The sequence below is a fragment of the Nyctereutes procyonoides genome, unplaced genomic scaffold (genome assembly GCF_905146905.1).
Source record: "Nyctereutes procyonoides isolate TBG_1078 unplaced genomic scaffold, NYPRO_anot_genome, whole genome shotgun sequence".
Lineage (NCBI taxonomy): Eukaryota > Metazoa > Chordata > Mammalia > Carnivora > Canidae > Nyctereutes > Nyctereutes procyonoides.
In genome coordinates, this window is record NW_026575145.1 from 3,712,908 (window position 1) to 3,736,410 (window position 23,503).

The window sequence follows — 23,503 nt, forward strand, 5'->3', positions numbered from 1 at the left end:
AATTTATAAAAAAAAAAAAAAAGAGCATAATACTAAATCCTTCCTTATTCGACAAATCATATCAGTATCAAGAACATAGTACCGAGAATTTAAGTCTCGAAGAACTTTTTAAAGTAGAGCTTGGGAAAATTTGCTGTTTTAAATCACATCAGAGAGTACAAGAGCAGAATAAATGGCAAGATCTGTGAAAGATGAGAACACTGAGAAGCCCACTGGAATCTTTCCCATTTCTATTACAGACAATCTGAATCATCTGCAATTAATATGTTGTACAGTAAGATCTGCTCAGGCATTGTGTCTCACCTGCTGTTAACAATCAACAATGCTCAAGTCCTCATCTCCTTCAAGTCTTTGATCAAATGTCACCTTCTCAATGAGGTCTGCCCCTAATTATCTTATTTATAATTATAGCTTGTCCATTATTAAAACCCATAGCCCCTGTCACTCCAAATCCTCATCTAATTTTTTTCATTTTTCTGTAAATTGTTCATTTCATACTAAATAACTTAGTAATTATGTTACACAAAATCACTTTGTCTCTTTCCATTCTTTGTCTCCATTCATATGTAAGCTTCATAAGGGCAGGGATTTTTGTCCAGTTTGTTCACTGATAACAGCTTTCCAAAGACCCTTACATACTACCAGCACACAGTAGTGAGTAAACACTTGTTAAATGAACATTTGACACTGAGCCAGCCTGTTCATTCTGGTGAGAAGTGATCAAACTAACAGAAGCTTATAAACAATCACGTCTAAAAGAAAAAGCAAATATTACAGACTTTGAATGAAAGTGACCAAATATTTCACACATACCAAATTTACCTCCTTTTAAAGTCAAAGTTTTTTAAAACGACTAAAATATTTAAATATAAACACCTTAAAAGCACTGAAAATTAAAAGAAAAAGAAGCATCATTATATCAATTACCATTTATTGCCTGTGAAAGTTGAGTTTCATCATTTAAGAAGTCAAGTAATGAGGAGTCTTGTTCATTTTCTGACTCATCATTTTCATCTGACGAAACACACTCTGCCTCTTGTTGGGAAAGTTCTGCTTCATCATCTAAAAACTTCCTACCTGCAAGCTGTGACAAATTAGAAAACATGGAGACACCCTTAAAAAAATCATTTATTTTTTTAAATAATTGGAAATACTTCTGTAAAATAAATTTTTTGCCAATGCTTTTATGACAAAAAAGAAAAAACTACAAGAAGAAATGACAAAGTAGCACACCTATTTAAAATTTCTGATAATTCTACTAGGGGTAAAATATACCACAAGTCAGCTTATCAACTTACTGAATGTTTCCTATTCATAAGCATAAAGTCTCTCGAGTCTTCTCGCTAATTAATTTTGCCAGAAAGAATATGGCACCACAAAAAGACTATTCAGAAAAAAAAAAATGTGCTGAGAATTCTTTAATAAGGATTTGAGTACTGCATAGAGATAAGAAAAACAATATAAACTGTAAAACTCCAGATTTGTTTCTGTATTTTGAGTCTTCAATTTTCAATACATTAAAATTTCTTCATTTAGTCATTTAAAATAACAATACTGAAAGATAGTTTCAAAACACAAAAAAGAAACAAAACTATCATATGTTGTGATTTTAATTCCAGTAAAACAAGTAAAATTAGGGTCAAAATTTTTTAATTTTTAAATTTTTTTCTATGAAGAAATTATACTGAGATGTGTACTATGTAAAATCTAATTTTTCATTTATATATACAATAGTATATATTAATATATATACAGTATATATTTACATATATTCAAATAAGAAAATGAAAAAGGTTTACCTTAAAGTGACTCTGCTTCTTTCGGACTTTGATGCCTCTTTTTGAATTTCTGTTATAACCTCCAAAATCTTCTAATTGTGGATGTCCTTTGTGAAAATTCTCACTTTCATCACTAGATGATAATTCTAACTATATAATTCAATAAAATTCTTGCATAAGAAAATATATTCAAATTGTATTTTAATGTATTTCTCATATGTTATTACTTTTATTTTCAATTTCTACTTTCTAAATAGTTGACCTAACATTATTTTGTTAGAAAAATAAAATACCCTCACAACTCAAGAGCCATGTTAAAACACATAATACTTAAGAATTTAAAAGTCAGGGGTGCTAGGGTGGCTCAGCTGGTTAAGCATCTGCCTTCAGCTCAGGTCATGACCTCAGGGTCCTGGGATGGAGCCCTAGGTCAGGCTCCCTGTTCAGCAGGGAGTCTGTTTCTCCCTCTCCTTCTTCTGCCTCCCCATGCTCTCTCAAATAAGTAAAATCTTTAAAAAAAAATTTTTTTAAACCAGGTGATACTTAAGTACTAAAACACTAAATTAGGTAATATAATAAATTCATTCAATTTAGTTTTACATCAAATTTATTTGATGAGCATTTGTAGTTTTAGTATAACTACCTTCTTCAGAAGATCCTAAAGGGCTTTACAAAAATTAATTAAGTCTATAAATATAGCTATCAAAATCAGTCCAGGGAGGCACCTGAGTGGCTCAGTCGATTAAACGTCTGCCTTCAGCTCAGGTCATAATCCCAGGGTCCTGGGGTCGAGACCTGAAGCAGGGCTCCCTGCTTAGCGGGGAGCCTGCTTCTCCCTCTTCCTCTGCCTGCCACTTTCCCAGCTTATGTGCTCGCTCTGTCAAATAAATAAATAAAATCTTTAAAAAAAAACACTAAATCAGTCCAAATGTACAGGAGTGCATTCAAACCAAGAAATCAGTAAAACTGTAACAGATTTTGACAATGAAGTCTATCACTTTATCTCTTACAAAATTATATAAAGCCAAAGAATAAAAAGTTTACTAAAATAATTTCAATTAACAGGAATAATTTTACTTTACTTCAGCATTATCAGTATTTTAATTCATTTATAATCAGTCAATTAGACATTCTAATTAAGGTAGCAAGTTAAAGCCATTTTTCAAGTGAAGTGTTATATAAGTAAACAAAGTGAATATGAATTGATTGCATTTTTTATTAAATTTGGAGTTTTTCCTATATTGCATTAGAAAATTAAAAACCCCATGATTTCCTAATCTCATTATTTCCTACAAATACCAGCTTATAGCTGATAACAAATGAACCTCATTAGCCTACCCAAACTTCAGAATCAAATTCACCAATGCCTCCCAGACACTATCACTTCACTATTCCACAAAATCCTCAAACTCAAAACATATTCAACACTGAATATATCGTCTTTTTTTATCTTCTCTAAATTTGTGAGACATATTCCAAACAGTCCTACCCAAAAAAGAGACTCATCCTGCTCCTTCCTTTCCTTCTTTCAAACCCATTCCATAAATAAATGAAAGAATAAAGCCTTCCAAAAACGGACCCTGATTTTCCTCCAATTTTATTTCTGGCAATCTTTGTCTTTACCATCCAACAATAATAAAGATGCTATTTCCCTGTTCTGTGCCATTCTTTAGGCTGCTTGCTCTGTTGGCAATGCTTTCCTCACCTGACTGCCACATACGCTTTAAGATTTAGCTGAGGTATTTATTATCTTCAAGAAACTTTCCAGGAACAACCAAGGACAAAGCTAAGGGCTTATCATTTTTTATCATTTAACTTATTAAAAAATTATATTGAAATTATGTTTTCTTATCTGTCTCTTTTAGATTGTAGGTGACTTAACACAGTACCAGGATATAATATTTATAGTAGTATCCCCAGCATCTTACACAGTTGATATGGAGTTGATATTTAGTGAAGTGCTGAAGCATACTTACTAAAGCAGGAGTAATTTTTAAAGAAGTATAAATTGGAAGTAGAAATTCCAATCACATAGAATTTACTACCTATTCTTGTGTTAACCATATACCTGTTAGATTAAATATACCTACATTCACCTATACACATATTTTTCTTGTAATATTTACTCCAAAAGAATTTGAATTACTATACATTATCTATTATCTACTTACTCTGTTTGGAGGAACTCTGCGCTTTTTTATAGCCTGAAGTGGGGAATCAACTTCACTATTTTTCTGATCCTATACAAAGTAGATAAATAGATAAAGGTTAAAAGAAAAAAAGACTTAAGGTGGGGAGAAAAAAAACCTTTACATGATCACATTATTGTGATTGAATGACTCACCTCAGGGGATTCTAAAACATTTCCTTTTGTTTTTTTAATTTTTCTGTGGAAAATCTCATCATCTTCACTTTCATTGCTTGTTAATTGTTCATCTATAATTTATTAAAAATGAATCGGGTCAATAGATTTGCTTATCCAATCACAACTATTTTATTGATGGGTACATTATTTAAAAAGAGTTTTTCAGAAGTTTGGCCAAAAAATTAGCATGAGACAAAAATAAAACAGTGCCAGTGAGGAAATTAAGAAATGATAACTTTTGCTAATAACCACATATTTGACTCAGATTCAATTTTACAAATTAGCTAAAGTAAGGCCAGGAGAGTGCAAAGTCTAATTTTATTAGTCAATGGTTCCAGAATTCATCTATATAATCTACTACCACTCTCTGCCCTTTGTGTGTTATTTTCACTCTCGTTGAAGGAGTGAAATAAATGAAAATGCAAGCTACAAAACAATATCTGAAAAGATTCTTTTTTATATATGTATGTACATATGTCTACATATATGTTTGTACACAAGTATGAAATAAAAATTGGTAAGATATTCCCCAAAATGTTGTAACTAGAATACATTCAAGGAGGTAATGCTAAAAACCAACATCTGATGTATAAAATCAAATATTTCAATTTTTCAGGTACTTTAACAAACCTCAATCTCTGTACTTTCATAAAATTCGGATTATAGACACCTTCCATGTCTTTAGGAAACCTTCTATAAGAACCCTATGGTTGTTTCAAGGTATGTTCATAAATTCTTTGATACGCCTCCCTTCAAAAACTGAACATAATTCCTCTCCCCTTGAGTATAGGCCATATTTAGTCACTTGTTTCTTTTCTTTTTTTTTTTAAGATTTTATTTATTTATTTATTCATGAGAGACACAGAGAAAGAGCCAGAGACACAGAGGGAGAAGCAGGCTCCCTGCAGGGAGCCGATGCAGTACTCGATCCCTGGACTGGGAACACTCCTGAAGCCAAAGGCAGACGCTTAACCACTGAGCCCCCCCCCCCCCCCCCCCCGGCATCCCACAGTCACTTGTTTCTACCAAAAGAATATAATGGAAGTGAAGGTGGGTTATTTCAGAGTCTAGATCATAAAGGTTATTGAAGTCTATCCTTGCTCTCTGTCTTCCATTACTCACTTTGGAGGAAGTCAAATGCTATACTATAAAGCCATAAGCTATCCTATAATGAGGCCCACATGAGAAGAAACCATGGCCACTTACCACCAGCAACAGGATCCTCCTTCAAGCCTTGAGATTAACTCCAGCCCTGATCAAAATCTTGACTGCAACTTCATGAAATACCCTGAGTCAGAACAACACTACTAAGCCATTCTCAAATTCTTAGTCCCCAGAAACTGTGAAACAATGCATCTGTTATTTTAAGGCATTAAGCTTTGGGGATAATTTGTTGTACAGCAATAGATAAATAATACAGATTTTGGTACCCAGAGATAGGGAATTGCTATACCAGATTGTGGAAGTAGCTTTAGAACTAGAAAGTGGGCAGAAGCTGAAAGGGCTGTTGAAGAGTTTTAATGAAAGCTTGAAGAGCCTCAAAGGAATTGTTTATGGGAACAATCTGTAGGAAGATTAATGGCCATTGAGGAGGCTATGAATGGAGGCTTAAAGAAAAGTATGGAGATCTTACTAGAAATCAGAGGAATCAAAATCCTTTATATAGTGCCAGAAAGCTTATCAACATCGCAGTAACATAAGAAGTAGGATAGGTATCTAATGAATGAAGGTGATCTAGCTAAAGAGATTTCTAGACAAAATGTTTATCTTCTTCTGCTTTCTGCTAAAGTAAAATGCAAGAGAGATAAATCAAAGAAAGAATTATTAAACATTTAAACAGTTGAGATGTATTAGTTTTGAAAATTCCCAGCTTCTCCAGTTGGCAAACAATATTAAATTAAGAAATCTTCCAGGCAAAGATCTAAATATTCTAAGGTGTCTTTCACAGATCCTCTTAAACAACAGGGCTTCCAAGAAGATTAAGGAACTATCTCCAGACATCTTAGAAGGAGCCCAAAGAAGAGAAGGAGCTATTCCAAAGGATTTATGGGCATGACTAGTATCTAATGGAATGAACCCCAATAAAATTGAGAGGGATGCCTGGGTAGCTCAGTGGTTGAGCTGCTGCTTTTGGCTCAGGGCATGATCCTAGTCCAGGGATTGAGTCCCACATCAAGCTGCCTGCAAGGAGCCTGCTTCTCCCTCTGTCTGTGTCTCTGCCTCTCTCTATATATCTCTCAGGAATAAATAAAATCTTTAAAAAAAAAATCAGAAGAGATGCACAAAGATTTACAATAATTATATGGAAGAAACACAGCCAGCTACAACTACAGAAAGGGGCAAAGACAGACAATATCAAATGAAAAGAGGCCTTTAAAAATCACCAGAAGAGGCATTTGGGTGGCTTAGTGGTTGAACATCTGCCTTTGGCTCAGGTCATGATACCAGGGTCCTGGGATTGATTCCTGCATCAGGCTCCCCAGGGGAGCCTGCTTCTCCTTCTGCCTATGTCTCTGGCTCTCTGTGTGTGTCTCTCATGAATAAATAACTAAAATCTTTAAAAAAATAATAAAAAACTAAAAATCCCCATAAAATAAAAATCCCCAAATTTTTACTGAGGAAATTCTGCTACATGTTATGAAAAAGGACCAAGCCTCCAAAGGATGAAGCCAAGAACCATGGACAGTTATATCTAGGCTTTGAGTCCTCATCAAGGAACTTCCAATTTCTGCTCTGCTGCATTTTAGAATTTCTATGGACAGAGATTCCTGTGTGTCTCCCGTCACCACCATCACCCCATTTTTTAACAAGCCACCTTGGAAACAGATTTTCCATGCCCAGTCAAGTCTTCAGATGACTGCAACCCCAGGTGAAATCTTCCTATAACCTGATGAGAAATCCTCAACCAGAACTACCTAGTTAAGCAACTCTCCAATTCCTAAACTACAGATAAATGCTATTTTAAGTCTCAGTAAGTTTGGGGTAGTAATTTTTTATGCAATAAGTAACACAAAATCACACAATAAATTTCTCCTTACACTCTGTGCCAAAAAAAAACAAAAAACAAAAAACAAAAAAAACCTACCCAAATAAACTTAAATAAATCCTTTTTACAGATGAGCACTGTATAATCAACCAGTTTTGTTTGTTTTCATTACCTTCTAAGGAATTTAGAGTTAAATGCAAGGCTCGGGTATAGTAACCAACTCATGGTTTTCCCAAACCTTTCCAGGAGGTTTTCACCTTCAACTGCTTTAGTGGCACTTTAATGAACTGTTATTGTATAAATATAACACGGCAAATGATCTTAAATCTTCTATTTCAGTTAGGCAAAATAAAAAATACTAAATATGAATAAGTCATGGGAATAAAAACTACAGCATAGGGAATATATAGTCAATGCTATATATAGAGTTGTATGGTGACAGATGGTAGTTATTACTCCTGAGCATAGTAAAGAAATGTTGTGTCATTAAGTTGTATATCTGAAATTAATGGAACATTGTATATCAACTATACTCAAAAAAATACTAAATATTCCCTAATAATTATGTATTCATAATTATATTGCCCATGGTTAGTAGTTAAGTATAATGCTAGAAGTTTTAACGCAAATCTGACAAAAGATGGAAAAATGATCTCGCCCATGAACAGACTTAATATAAAGATGTTAAAGCAAATATTGGAGCCTCAGCTCATGGGTAACATAAACTTAGTAAAAATATATGCCAGAGTACATCCAAAACTGTGCAGAACAGTCTGTTTTTGAAAATTAAACATATTTCCTTTCAATAAGATTTTATCTTAAGTAAAACATTCATAAATCATGTATTTGATACCAAAGAGAATAGCATCATAAAAAGACTTACAGAGCAAACTTTTATCCTACAACTACTCTTTTACTTAATCATAAGGAATAAAATTCATAAATGGCCTGATTTAATAATCTATACATAGAGTTGAGTCCTATCACAGTACTTAAAGAACACTTAAGTCATTTTAATACCAAACACCTAGCACTATACTTTCTAGTTTTTCTGTAATTGTGTAGAATTAGATCATAGAAATCCAGAGATTCCTCTGGAACTTCTGTGATCTTGTCTCAATCCTCCAAATAGTCTTGCTTCTCAACTTTTTTTTTTCCCCAACTATTTTGCTATGTAAATCTTCAACTTTGTACTATTCCCTCCAAATCTTACACTTCCCTTTTTCCCATTGTTTTATTTATAACATCCAAATTCCCTATTATTTTCAACGTATTCAAATTGTAAATATTCCTGAAGAGCCAAAATTAAAATCTACATTAAAAATTCTACATTTCCAATCTCATGCAATTCAAAATTCTGTCATCTTCTGAAGCTCCTAAATATCCACTACCTTTTTTATTTGGTAGTTATTTACACATTTTACTGGTATGTTTTTAAATGTATATGTCACACAATTGTTTAGGTTTTACAGTTAAGGGCCAAGGACAAATTGATATTTTAGTGTCTAGCATACTTTTCCCATGGTATGCATGCTAAAAATATATGTAGATAAATATTTTACCACTAAGCATCAACTAAAGAAATGCATAATACATCAATTATCCAATTCAATACACCAAATACGGAAACATAAGATTCTGAAAAATTACAGAAGCTTATTTAGAATAATTATTCCAGAAAGATTTAGGTGTTTTATTAAGATGGAATCTTACCTTTAGCAGGATGACAGGACTGAAGAAAATTGATTTGTTCCCTGCTTTTAGCCTTTTCTACATGAAGTCCTGAGTCAACAAAAGTTGAATTCAATGTTTCTTTGAAACTCCGTAGATCTACTTTTCCTTTATTAGAATCTGGTGTCCTAGGCACTTCCTTTCTATTCTTAGAAAATGAGTTCAATGTGTTTGATTCAGAAAGTGGTGTACTCATAACTTTTTCTCCTACTGGCAAAGAAAATTGAGAATACCCTGGAGACATAAATTCTTTATTTTTTGCTGCACTCTGTGGAAAATGTGCAAAACTTGGACTCCACTTATCTTCACTTGATGGGATAGTAATAGTTCTACTTGTAAAACCAGCAACATGATCTTGTGGTATTACTGCTTGATTCGAAACATAATGTGCATCATTGGTCTCCTTAATATGTAAACACCTTCTAGAAAGATCATCTAAAAATTTATTTGTATCTGATGCATGTCCTAATGTTTCATCATCAGAATCTGGACTACAAAATCCTAAATCAAATGTAACAGAAAATAAATCCTTAGAGCAGTCAAAAACATATTCATCATTCTTCAGTTTTTCCTTATATATCCCTCTCCTATCTTCATGAGATTTCCAACTATTAGTAACACAGATAATTTGGTCTTGGAGTTGAGGATTACTATCTAACAAAAGTTCATCAGAAATTAAGAACTGAGAGTCCAGTGCCATTTCACTTACAGCAGTTTTGCCTGACACACCTGAAGATTTATATTTATTGTTCGAGGGAGAAAAGCTCAGGTCAAACTCTGTATTAAGATCTTTGAATAGTGGTAAACTCTTATTTTGATCAGTGAACAACACTGGAAGGCCACTGTTATCTGTATCACATTTTTTTTCTTCAACTAAACACTTTGGAGGGCCTATGTTTATTTGAATATGATTGCTAGATACTAAATTTTCATTTTTATTATCTTTCTGTATTTTATCAACATAGTCATAGAAACCTGGCTTATCAGAAATCTTATCATTAGTTGCATTATAAAAGCAACTTTTTTCAGAAGGATGATTAATAAATTTAAGTGAATTCAATTCTAAATCCTGTTGAGAATTTACAGGTGAGTATGACATCAAACAAGTAGATTTATCATTTTGTAAATACTCATTGTAGGGTAGGAAAGGCAAATGATCAAGTTTACAACACTCAGCAATTTCATATTCCAAATTTGAGAGTCCAGAGAGAGGTGGAGGAGAATGAGATAAAAATCTCTCTACGTTAGCTAATACCTCTTTTGTTAATGAATGACAATTATAAAATTGATCATCTGTTTTAGCTATACAAAGCTCTTCCTCAAATGGAAGAAATAAGCTAGATGAACTGTATTTCTCATCAGTGAAACTGTTATAACCAGAATCTAAAAAATTTCCAGCAAATGAACTAGATTCATTTGTAAATTGACATTCCATTAATTCATGTGGCTGATTAACATTTTCATTGACAGCACATATGGCAGCAGCAACTTCATCTGTATTTGATGCTCTTTTATCATTTAGTCGGTCTACCTGAGAAATATTTTCAACAGTAGTACTGCCATCAGTATCTAAAGAATCCATAACAGTATCATTATTTTCTTTCATAGGCTGATCTTTTTTCAATTCTTTAGAGGCTTTTTTCTTTAGAGAAGCAATTTTAGCAGGTTTGACATGAGTTTGTTTAAAAATTTCAGCACATTCTTCATCAGATTCTGTCATTAAGAATGAACTGCCTTGATTTATATTCCCTAAAAATGAAGATTTCTTGTTACTAGTAAAAGTGCCATTGGCAAGAGGATTATATTCATTCCTGGGAGCACTGAATGTTGAGCTAACATCTTCCATTTTTAAGTAAGATTTAAGTTCCAATTCATAGCTGCATTCTCCCTAGAAAGAAGGAAAATAAAAAAGTCACAGGAAACAAGAGCCATTATTAAAAAATGAATTTTATTTTATGTTAGAATATTTTCTAAACAGTATTACATTACTCAAATTATTTTCTTTTATAACTTAAAAATCACTCTTTTCTTAAGACTTTATTTATTTGAGAGAGAGAGAGTGCAAGAGTGCACATGAGGGGGGTGCAGAAGGAGAGGAGAGAGAGAATCCCAAGTACACTACATGCTGAGTGCAGAGCCTGAGGCAGGGCCCACTCATGACCCTGAGATCATGACCTGAGCTGAAACTAAGAGTTGGATGCTTAATAGACTGAGCCACCCAGGCACTCCTAACTTAAAAAAATTATTCTAATAAATCAAACAAAATTATAAATGACACTACTCTGTAATTATAACTTATCTTTAGTCATTTCTGTATCCTCAGAACTTAATATATGAAAGACCCATGATAACTATTTGCAGAAAGAACAAATTTAATAAATAATAAAATAAGATTATAGGGGTACCTGGGTGGCTTAGTTGGTTGAGCATCCAACTCTTGGTTTTGGCTAGCCCGGCATCGGGCTCTACACTCAAGTGAGAGACTGCTTCTCCTTTCCCTCTTCCTCTGCCCCTCCCCCCAAGTCTCACTCACTCACTCTCTCAAATAAATAAATCTTCAAAAACAAAAAGATTATATGCACTGTTCTTCACTTCTAACATTTAATTGAGCAATTATTCTAACTTTTTTTAAAGATTTTATTTATTTATTCATGAAAAACAGAGAGAGAGAGAGAGAGAGAGAGAGGCAGAGACACAGGTAGAGGGAGAAGCAGGCTCCATGCAGGGAGCCCAATGTGGGACTTGATCCCAGGTCTCCAGGATCAGGCCCTGGACTGAAGGCAGGTGCTAAACTGCTGAGCCACCCAAGGATCCCCTATTCTAACTTCCTAAAAATAGATACTAAGTAATTAATATATATATAAATGAAAACCAAACAAATATGTTAAATTTACCCTCTTGATAAAGGTAAACTAAGAACAACTTTTAGAACATCTGAAATAAGTATATCTGTATATCCATCAGGCCATAAACTGGAATATACTATTTTTAACAAATTTCCCAACCAAGAATTCTTAAGGTAAATTTCTCTTTTTTTTAAGATTTATTTATTTAAGAGAGAGTGAGTGCGCACTCGCACATGCATAAGCATAGCAGGGGTGGGGAGGGAGGTAGAGGGAGTCTTAAGCAGACCCCATGCCACATTCAGAGCCTGAAGCGGAGTTGATCTCATGACCCTGAAATCACGACCTGAGCTAAAACCAAGAGTCAGATGCTTAACCAATGGCACCACCCAGATGCCCCTGAAACTCTTACAGTAAATTTCTAAATTTTTCTTATCTCTAAATCTAAATCCTAGGGAATCCCTGGGTGGCTCAGTGGCTTAGTGCCTGCCTTTGGCCCAGGGTGTGATCCTGGAGCCCCGGGATCAAGTCCCGCATCGGGTTCCCTGCATGGAGCCTGCTTCTCCCTCTGCCTGTGTCTCTGCCTCTCTCTCTCTCTCTCTCTGTGCCTCTCATTGATAAATAAAATCTAAATAAATAAATAAATAAATAAATAAATAAATAAATAAATAAATAAATAAATAATAAAAGATAGATAGATAGATAAATCTAAAGTCCTCCCGAAGTCTGACATATCTTCCTCTCTTCTCCCTGAGAGGCTACTTTAGTCAGTATTCCTCTACTATTCAGAGACTTAAGTAGTAATGAATACAATAAGTATCAATTTCCATAGGTTTTTCTGGGATCTACAACATTTATTTACATATATTTATGAAAAATAGGTAATAATAAAAATGGCAGCTACAATCTACTGGGTGTGCCAGTTACTAATCTAAATGCTCTACACATATTAAGTCACTTAATTCTTGCAAAAATCCTATGAAGAAAGTATTATCATTGTTCCTATTTTACAGATGAAACTGAGGCCCAAAGAGGTTTAGTAACTTACAGATACATGATTAGTAAGAGGGAGACCTGGGATTCTAACTACACATTTTAGATTTCATACTCACAGAAGGTTCATCATTCTGATTCTCTCAGGGAAGAATAATCAAGTAACTGCTCAAAGAATCAATAATTTTCTAAACTATCATCAGGATACAAGAGACATACCAAATGACCTATGTGATGGAAAATATTTCAATAAATCGCAATCTAATGAGAATCCTAAATTAACTTTACTAATAGTTTATAAAAAGTATATTAAAATTTATTTTGGTTTATCTGTGTCGACAGTTGATATTCTTCTAATTAAGTCTACTTTGTCACCGAAGGCAGAAAACTTGTTCCCTATTGAGATCACAAGGAACGTTTTTAAAAAAATAAAATATTCTAACTATAATTATTTCTATTAAATACTTGTTTCTTATAATAATGACTTCAAATTAAGAAGAATAGGGGCATCTGGATGGCTCAGTTAAGTGATCAGCTCTTGATTTGACTCAGGTTGTGATCTCAGAGTTGTGGGATTGAGCCAACACCAGGCTCTGCACTCCTGGGAGGTCTGCTTGAGATTCTCTCTCTCTCTCTCTCTCTCTCTCTCTCTCTCTCTCTCTCTCTCCTTTTCCTTTGCCCCTCTCCCCACTGAAGCACACACACTCTCTCTCAAATAAATATCAAGTTTTCTAGTTTCACCATCATACCAGCAAAAGAAAGTTACAATAAAACTCTACCTCTTCATGTCTCATTCCTTCTATCATTTGCATAATGCTTATAAAATGGTGGCATCGATCTGAATGGTCAACTTGATACGTAGGAAAAGGATGATCCTGCCACACTCTCCATTCAGAAAGAGAGAGTTGATGAATTCCAATGGTTGGTTCTTCAGTCTTGATTAATGATTTTAAAAATAATAGAAATGATAAATATACATACTCAGATTCCATAAACTGATTAAAAAAACAATACACAGATAATAAGCTTAACATAAATAATCTGAATTTGGGTATTTTCAACTAAAATCTCAGGAAAATAAAGAAAATAATTTTATAAAGTACAAAAATGACCTTTGAAATATATTTTGAAAGTAACTATCATTTGAATTGTATTTTGTTATATTCCTATTTATATAGTTCCATGTTAAGAGCAAATATTTAAGAAAATGTGTGGTTTCAAAAGTACTATTTTGCTAGATTTATATCCTATATTCTAATAAGGACACATTCATAACCTCTCAGTGATAAAGATTCCAATTTTTTCATGCTGCCATTCCTTACTTTCCCTGGTAATAAAAAATATATATAAAATCTAAATAGCCATATTTCAAGCCCTATAAATCTTCTAAGAGGAATGTTTCCTGAGGTTGTTTTCCCAGCTCCCTAGGCATACATATAACCTTTGACAATTCTCTTGCCTTTTATTAAGTTCACCAATAATTTGTTCATAAGTCAAATAATAACACCCAATATAAAGTTCTATACAGTTTCAAAGAAAAAGTTTGTACAAAGACGCTCATGACAGTATAATTTTACATTAGTAACATTGAAAAGAATTCCAAAACATAGCAGGAAAATAGTCAAACCAGGTATACTGCAGAGTAACATAATAATCATGTAAATTATGCCTATATGGAAATGCTCATACAATAGAAAGTAATAGAAAAAAAGCAAACATTATGTATTACAGTCAAGTAAAAATATATACACAATAAATAATATAAGAAGAAAATTAAAATTCTACAAACTTAGACTTTACTATTCTTTTTAAACTGTTTACATTCTTAATTTTTTAAGCAAACTGACATTCTGATCATGAACATTCTCTCTACTCCCAAAGCTATTGCATAAACCCTATAAAGAGTATCTGAAATCATGTTCAACTTACTGGTGTGTTTTCTTCATTTTCTAAAGATAAAAACTGAACTTGAGGCAATGTTATTTCCTTAATTTCATCAGTGTCTCTTAACCTATAAAGTCTGTTCCATAATTTAAATTCTTCTGCTGATAAGAACCAATCTTTCTTTGAATTACTTTGCTTCATTCCTAGAAGTTGAAAGTAATTGAAAAGAAGTTTAAAAAAAATCTACTAAGCAAACACAATACATACAACACCAACTTAAACTCTCCACCTGTTTATATCTATTCATCTTTGCTAAACCACTGATTCTATTCCTTAAAACTAGTATTCTTCACATAATCATTCACTTCCTGCTTCTATGTATCTTCTAAACTTTTCTCACGTCTTTGAAAGTAATAGTATAGCCTCCTGTTCAGGAGCTCACCTTCCATATTGACTTCATTAATATAACAGAGCCAGGTAGCTAGGCTCTCAATGCTGGTTTCTTTTGGACTCTCTCCATGCTGTGTCTAAGACCTGGCACAAAAGTCAAAAAACTTACTATGAAAACTGGATGATACCATCATTTTTATCTGAAAGACTATATGAAACTTGGTTGGGATGGGGGAAGATGTCAAGAATAAAAAGGGGTTTTAACTTAAATCTTAAATGGCAGCGGAGAGAAGGCAGGTAGAGATAGAGAGAAAAGCCCTACTACTTTAAAAACTAACAAGAATCGGGGATCCCTGAGTGGCTCAGCGGTTTAGCGCCTGCCTTTGGCCCGGGGCACGATCCTGGAGTCCCGGGATCAAGTCCCATGTCTGGCTCCCGGCATGGAGCGTGCTTCTCCCTCCTCCTGTTGTCTCTGCCTCTCTCTCTCTTTCTAGGTTTACAATAAATGAATGAATGAATGAATGAATGAATGAATGAATGAATAAATAAATAGAAATGTTGAGCATATTAAAAAAAAACTAACAAGAATCTAAACAAAACAAAACAATAATACTTTTTTTTATAAAAAGTATACTAAGTTAACCCTTTCTGACTTCCATAATCTCTCTACAGGAAAATAATCATCAAACTGAAAAAGGATAAACAGTGTAAAGTAGGAACTCTGGTCCCATACAGATGAGGGCAAGAAAAAAAAAAATCAGAGACTACTGAATCAGGAAACTTCTGTCTTAGCTCTGAGTTAAGGGAAAGAACATTAACATATTTAAGTGAATCCAAAGCAAGTGACTAGGCGGGAAAGGACCTTGAAACTTCTGGTATGAAAACCAGTGAGACTAATAGTAAAACTTGAGAGGTATTGTGTTCAAATATATAAAGAACTGCTACATAGGTAATCAAAGGATCAAAACCATTCTTTGTATCTAAAAGATAAAACTAAATCAATGAGGAAAAGGTAGAAAGATTTTTTTTTTTTTTTAGAAAGAATTTTTAACATAAGAAGGAACCTTCTTCTAAATAGGGCTTCTACATAGGGAATAAACTTTTATAATGAAATACAACTTCCATTAACAGATACTCAAGTTGAGGCTGGATATGCATTTAACAAGAATGCTAAATGCAGACCTAAACCACAATGAAACATTATGACGTACCTGTTAGGATGCCTCCTATCAAAAAAGTTAAAACAAAATGAGTGTTGGTGAGGACACAGAGAAATTTAAATCCCTATACACTGTTGGTGTAGTAGTAGAGTGGTACAGCCATTAATAGAAAACAGCATGCAGGTTCCTCAAAAAATTAAAAAAAGAACTACCATAGGATTTCTTTGAAGAAAAACAACTAAGCTAACACAAATGGCTACCTCAATTACAAGGTGATTTGGGGATGAACTATGAAAAAATATACAGCAAAAAGGTGCTATCCTCTCATAGTAGGACAGATTATATTAACCTTGAGAATATGTATGTAAAGAATCATAACTGCCTGGAGGGATGTATAGGGTTGAATTTGTGTCTTAGTATTATCTTAGTGAACTGTCTATCATGCACACTATAATCTGATACAGTGCTTATTTGAAAGAAAAACTGTTTTCTTTCTTTTCAACACTTGGTAAAGAGGATTTTCTGGGTTGGTAGGACATTTTTCATTTTCTCAACACTGATTTTCTCACTCTGTTCTGTCATTGTCTCCTTCCCTTTGCCACAGGAATAATCTCTTATATTTTCCAAGACCTATAACATCCTAGAATGTACCTTAAGTTTCTCAAAAAGGAAGTATATCAATATATGGCCTACTAACTAACAACAGGAAAAAAAATATGTAGCTTAAAAGCAAAGGTTTTTTATTTACCATTCTTATAGGAAAAGTTAGAGGACTTCCGCTGCAAGTTCCAAGGCTTCTCTGGTTCATAGGCACCACAAGTGATAAACATTTTGTGTAATTCTGGGTTGATTCCATCAGGAACCATTCGTGGACTTCCTTGGTAAAAATGAAGAACTTGCCTGTTACCTGAAATTGCTTTATAAATACTTCTTTTGTTGGACTGACTTTGATTATAAGTCTGCAAAGACAAATATCAAATTACATTATTTCTACAATAATCACTTAGCCATAATAAGAAGTTATTATATTTATTTGGATTTACTATAAACAGTAAATTATACTATGATCCACTTAAATGCTGAGAATATCCATTACCTTGAACTTGAGACCTTTTCAATTAACATTTGAAAATCAGTTCAAAATCTAGTATTATAAAAGCCTACCTTCATAACTATATTGCACAAAGGAAATCTTTTATTTGGAATCTTTCTATTTTTGAATAAGGTAAATATTTATATATAAGTGTAAATTGCTTTAAAAAAATACTATTGCTATATTCCAGCTTGTTACTTCATCTCTCTATACTTCAATTTTCTTTACTGTATATAAGAAAAGCATTATCCCCCATACAGAATTAAATGAAATAATGCATCTGACACACTTAGAACTACTGCCCAGCAGAGTAGGTACTCATTAAATGTGGGTCATTATGACTATCTTACAGATAAGAAAACTGACATTCTGGGGTGCCTGGGTGGCTCAGGCCGTTAAGTGTCTGCCTTCGGATCAGGTCATGATCCCAGAGTCCTGGGATCGAGCCCCCACATCAGATTCCTGCTTAGCGGAAAACCTGCCTCTCCCTCTCCTGCTCCCTCTGCTTGTGCTCTCTCTTTCTGTCAAATAATTAAAAAGAATCTTGAAAGGTAAATGCTTAACCAACTGAGCCACCCAGCACCCCGCTGGCACATATTCTGGTTGGTTGGTTGGTTGGTTGGTTGGTTTAAGCAATTCTTTAATGTGTAAAAACCATTCTCAGTTCACTGTATTAATAAATAAAAGAAAAAACTAAACTAAAAACAAAACACAGGTCTTAGAAGCACAGGGAAATAGTAAAACAAACTAATGCGTATTGATTTTGGTAGTTAGGTGTCTCTAAATTAATACTGAAGTACAAAAATGCATTTTTTTATATGGATAAAAATGACAAAACTGAACCCAGTTAAAAATTCTCCTAATTACAAGAAAAGAATACTCTGAATCTATTACAAAGTGGGGACAAAACATCAACCAAAATCTCCTACAGATTGTTAGGACTTTTTTTTTTTTTTAAGATTTTATTTATTTATTCATGAGAAACAGAGACAGGCAGACATAGGCAGAGGGAGAAGCAGACTCCTCATGAGGAGCCTGATGTGGGATTTGATCGCAGGGCCCTGGGATCACAACCTGAGGCAAAGGTGGACTCTCAACCACTGAGCTACCCAGGTGCCTGATGGTTTGGACTTTGAATGTTAAGAGATTGCTATTTATCTTAAGCTATATTTCCCAAATTTTAATTATCAAATTCTGTTTCTATAAGTCTACTTACACGTTCTTCTCGTCCTTCAGCAAGGATAACAACAATTCTGCCTTTACGTTTGCGGCCAGTTCTGCCCATTCGTTGTACAAGACGAATTGGGCTCTTCTGGGCATCAAAACATATTATAAGATCAACTTCTCCTATATCCAAACCTTCTTCACCAACACAAGTAGAAACCAATGTATTATAACCACCACTACGAAACTGTTTCACAACCTAAAATAAAAATGATTTAAAAATAACCAGATACAAATGTTAGAGACTTGTAGATCAAAGCACATTTTTCCCACTCACCCCAAAATGGTGAAATTAGATTACAAATCAGAATCTAGGATGCTATGGAATAGGAAAAGAAGTGACAAAATGGCGATATAAACCAAAACAGACCATAGTAAAATGCAAAGGACAGTCCTAATGTCTTTGATTTCATAATCACTGTGATGCCAAAAAGGTTTCCTAAATTTACACATAAATGAGAAACCCCAGATATTATTTAGTGTCACTAAAGGGCTATGGGCAGGTAAACGGACCAGAGCAATTACTGCTTATCATATCCTAGACCTAAATTTATTGTTAGGTCTATCTGAAGTAAAAATTTTATTACTCCTAAAATTTTTACCTAACCTTTTATACTGCCATCCCAAAAAAGGATAGCAGAATATGCCACCCCAAAATATGACTGTGGGAGATTAGGACACGCTGCCCAAAATATGCTACTTTGATATATTGATTATTTTGAACTGTGTATACAAGTGAAAAACAGCAAAAGCAGAGAAAGACTTCCTCTCCCCTTATCTGTCCAAAAACAGGAGGAATTCAATTGTCATAAATCCCTTTCCTGGGATTTTCATCAACCAGAAAAAACGGACTCATCACAGGAGCCTAAAAGTCATCCCTACAGCCAGACAAACTTGGTCACAAACTGTCACACTCCCCATCTATTCTTCTAAGAACTCATTCATCTTTCCAAAAATCAATTACTCTCTCTCCTAAGAAGCCTATGTTCCTCCTCTTTTTTCCCTACTACTATGGTATTTAAGTCTGAATTCTAAGCCACCATAGGAAGTTACTCCTTTTTCCCTGCATATCTTCCATGTATAACATAAGGTATACATGTTAACAAACTTCAAGATTTATATATTCCACTGTTTAACATCTCTATTTGATGTTTAAAAAAATGCTATTCAAAGTGTAATTCACGATTTATAACTGGTGTGGGGTCAAACTGTTTATTAGCCAACAGCATAAGTACAAAAATTAAGAGTAGATATTTAGAAACTTGGTAGAGCAATATTATATTTGCTGGCTTTAGTAATAAAAAATTTGGCCGTGATCATTGTTTTCATTGATTTTACTTTTTTAAATAATTCATTATTATTGTAGTGTTCAAAAGTATCTGTGTGACATAAGAGGAAGTAAACTAGTCATCTATCAATTTTCATAGTCAGGAAAACACTAATTTCATAGGCATGCCAAAGTTAACTCATCCAGAACCAAGCTCCTGATATTTCTCTCCAAACCCTGCTTTTCTTTCAATCTATCTTCATTAATAGCAGCTCTTTTCAGTTTTTGTAGGCCAAATTCCTGGAGACATCCTTCACATTCCTCAGTCTCATACCCCACTATAATCTATCAATAAATTCCTTCAGCTTGACCTTCAAAATATATCCAGAATCCAACCATTTCTCACAATTTTCCCTGCTACCACTCTAGTCTAAGCCACCATCATCTTTAGATTGGTATTATAAGACTTCCAATTGGTCTTCCTGTTTCCACCCTTAGTCGCCTAAACTTTATTAAGATGGCAACTGTGCGATTCTTTTAAAATATGAACCAGGTCATGCCCCTCCTCTGTTTCAAACTCTCCAAGGGCTTCTTTTCCCATCCCACTTACAATACAAGCTAAAGTTATTAAAATGGAAACAGCTCATTTACATCACTGGACAGATCATCTAAACAGAAAAATAAATAAGGAAGTGGCTTTGAATGACACATGAGATCAGATGGAATTAACAAATATATTCAAAATATCCCATTCTAAAACAGAATACACACTCTTTTCAAGTGCACATGGAACATTCTCCAGAAGAGATCACATATTAGATCAAAAAGAGGCCTCAACAGGTGCACCCAGGTGACTTTGTTAAGCATCTGTCTTTGGCTCAGGTCATGATCCCAGAGTCCTGAGATGGAGCCAGGAGTCTGGCTCCCTACTCAGCTGGCAGTTTACTTCTCCCTTTCCCCCCACACCCCTAACCACCACTCATGTTCTCTCTTGCCCTCTTTCTCTCTCAAACAGATAAAATTTTATAAAAAAAGAAAAGAGAAAGATATCAACAAACACAAAAATAATGAGAGCATACCACACACCTTTTCTGACCACAATGCTTTATGAAACTAGAAGTCAATCAGAAGAAAAAAAATCTGGAAAGAGCACAAATACATGGAGATTAAACAACATGCTACTAGACAATGAGTGGGTCAACCAAGAAATCAAAGAAAAAAAAAACAGAAAAACAAAAGAAAATGAAAACACAATGAACGTTCTAAAATCTTTAGGATGGGAGGAGGGGCAAGATGGCGGAAGAGTAGGTCCCCAAATCACCTGTCCCCACAAAATTACCTAGATAACCTTCAAATCACCCTGAAAATCTACGAATTCGGCCTGAGATTTAAAGAGAGACCAGCTGGAACGCTACAGTGAGAAGAGTTCGCGCTTCTATCAAGGTAGGAAGACGGGGAAAAAGAAATAAAGAAACAAAAGGCCTCCAAGGGGGAGGGGCCCTGCGAGGAGCTGGGCTGAGGCCGGGGCAAGTGTCCCCAGGACAGGAGAGCCCCGTCCCGGAGGAGCAGGAGCTGCACCAACCTTCCCGGGCGGAAAGGGGCTCGCAGGGAGTTAGAGCAGGACCCAGGAGGGCGGGGATGCCCTCGGGCTCCCTGGGACACTAACAGACACCTGCGCCCCGGGGAGAGCGCGCCGAGCTCCCTAAGGGCTGCAGCGCGCACGGCGGGCGCCGGAGCAGCTCGGAGGGGCTCGGGAGCGGCTCCACGGAGGGGGCTGCGGGGCGGGAGCGCGAATCCAACAGCGCAGGCCCCGGAGCACAGGGCGCCGGGACACAGCCCAGGATCCGGCCTCCCCCGGGACAGGCAGAGGCCAGGAGGGCCCAGGACAGCAAGGACGCTCCTGCCCCGAGCTGAGCAGATCAGCGGCCCCACCCCGGAGCCTCCAGGCCCTGCAGTCGGAGAGCCCCATAGTTCCTGCGGAGGCTGACTCCAGGCTTCCAGAGTTGCCATAGCAACTGCAGCTGTTCCTCCTGGGGCCTCACTGGGTAAACAACCCCCGCTGAGCCCTGCAGCAGGCAGGGGCAGAGCAGCTCCCCCAAGTGCTAACACCTGAAAATCAGCACAGCAGGCCCCTCCCCCAGAAGACCAGCTGGATGGACCAGTTCCAGGGGAAGTCAAGGGACTTAAAGTCTACAGATTCAGAAGATACTCCCCCGTGTTCCAATACAACTTGTTTTTGGCCACTCTGCACTGAGCAAAATGACGAGAAGGAAAACCTCACCTCAAAAGAAAGAATCAGAAACAGCCCTCTCTCCCACAGAGTTATAAAATCTGGATTACAATTCAATGTCAGAAAGCCAATTCAGAAGCACTATTATACAGCTACTGGTGGCTCTAGAAAAAAGCATTAAGGACTCACGAGACTTCATGACTGCAGAATTTAGATCTAATCAGGCAGAAATTATAAATCAATTGAATGAGATGCAATCCAAACTAGAAGTCCTAACGACGAGGGTTAACGAGGTGGAAGAACGAGTGAGTGACATAGAAGACAAGTTAATGGCAAAGAGGGAAACTGAGGAAAAAAGAGACAGACAATTAAAGGACCATGAAGACAGATTAAGGGAAATAAATGACAGCCTAAGGAAGAAAAACCTACATTTAATTGGGGTTCCCGAGGGCGCCGAAAGGGACACAGGGCCAGAATATGTATTTGAACAAATCCTAGCTGAAAACTTTCCCAATCTGGGAAGGGAAACAGGCATTCAGATCCAGGAAATAGAGAGATCCCCCCCTAAAATCAATAAAAACCGTTCAACACCTCGAGATTTAATAGTGAAGCTTGCAAATTCCAAAGATAAAGAGAAGATCCTTAAAGCAGCAAGAGACAAGAAGTCCCTGACTTTCATGGGGAGGAATATTAGGGTAACAGCAGACCTCTCCACAGAGACGTGGCAGGCCAGAAAGGGCTGGCAGGATATATTCAGGGTCCTAAATGAGAAGAACATGCAACCAAGAATACTTTATCCAGCAAGGCTCTCATTCAAAATGGAAGGAGAGATAAAGAGCTTCCAAGACAGGCAGGAACTGAAAGAATATGTGACCTCCAAACCAGCTCTGCAAGAAATTTTAAGGGGGACTCTTAAAATTCCCCTTTAAGAAGAAGTTCAGTGGAACAATCCACAAAAACAAGGACTAAATAGATATCATGATGACACTAAACTCATATCTGTCAATAGTAACTCTGAACGTGAACGGGCTTAATGACCCCATCAAAAGGCGCAGGGTTTCAGACTGGATAAAAAAGCAGGACCCATCTATTTGCTGTCTACAAGAGACTCATTTTAGACAGAAGGACAACCTGAAAATAAAAGGTTGGAGAACCATTTACCATTCAAATGGTTCTCAAAATATACCCTAAAAACTATAGAACACTTCTGAAAGAAATTGAGGAAGACACAAAGAGATGGAAAAATAATCCATGCTCATGGATTGGCAGAATTAATATTGTGAAAATGTCAATGTTACCCAGGGCAATTTACACGTTTAATGCAATCCCTATCAAATACCATGGACTTTCTTCAGAGAGTCAGAACAAATTATTTTAAGATTTGTGTGGAATCAGAAAAGACCCCTAACAGCCAGGGGAATTTTAAAAAAGAAAATCATATCTGGGGGCATCACAATGCCAGATTTCAGGTTGTACTACAAAGCTGTGGTCATCAAGACAGTGTGGTGCTGGCACAAAGACAGACACATGGATCAATGGAACAGAATAGAGAACCCAGA

At 35.5% G+C, this 23,503-nt stretch overlaps 1 protein-coding gene across 1 annotated transcript in view; it reads right to left on the reverse strand.

Moving 5' to 3' along the window:
* FANCM (FA complementation group M) overlaps window positions 1-23,503 on the reverse strand; it is a 66,750-nt gene that overhangs the window by 12,452 nt on the left and 30,795 nt on the right. The window contains exons 10-18 of the mRNA XM_055309383.1: window positions 18,440-18,646; window positions 16,879-17,089; window positions 14,626-14,783; window positions 13,476-13,631; window positions 8,843-10,748; window positions 4,123-4,214; window positions 3,950-4,018; window positions 1,800-1,928; window positions 928-1,084 (exon numbers count right to left, since the gene is read on the reverse strand). Coding sequence (XP_055165358.1) covers window positions 928-1,084; window positions 1,800-1,928; window positions 3,950-4,018; window positions 4,123-4,214; window positions 8,843-10,748; window positions 13,476-13,631; window positions 14,626-14,783; window positions 16,879-17,089; window positions 18,440-18,646 — 3,085 coding nt within the window. The remainder of the gene's footprint in view (window positions 1-927; window positions 1,085-1,799; window positions 1,929-3,949; window positions 4,019-4,122; window positions 4,215-8,842; window positions 10,749-13,475; window positions 13,632-14,625; window positions 14,784-16,878; window positions 17,090-18,439; window positions 18,647-23,503) is intronic.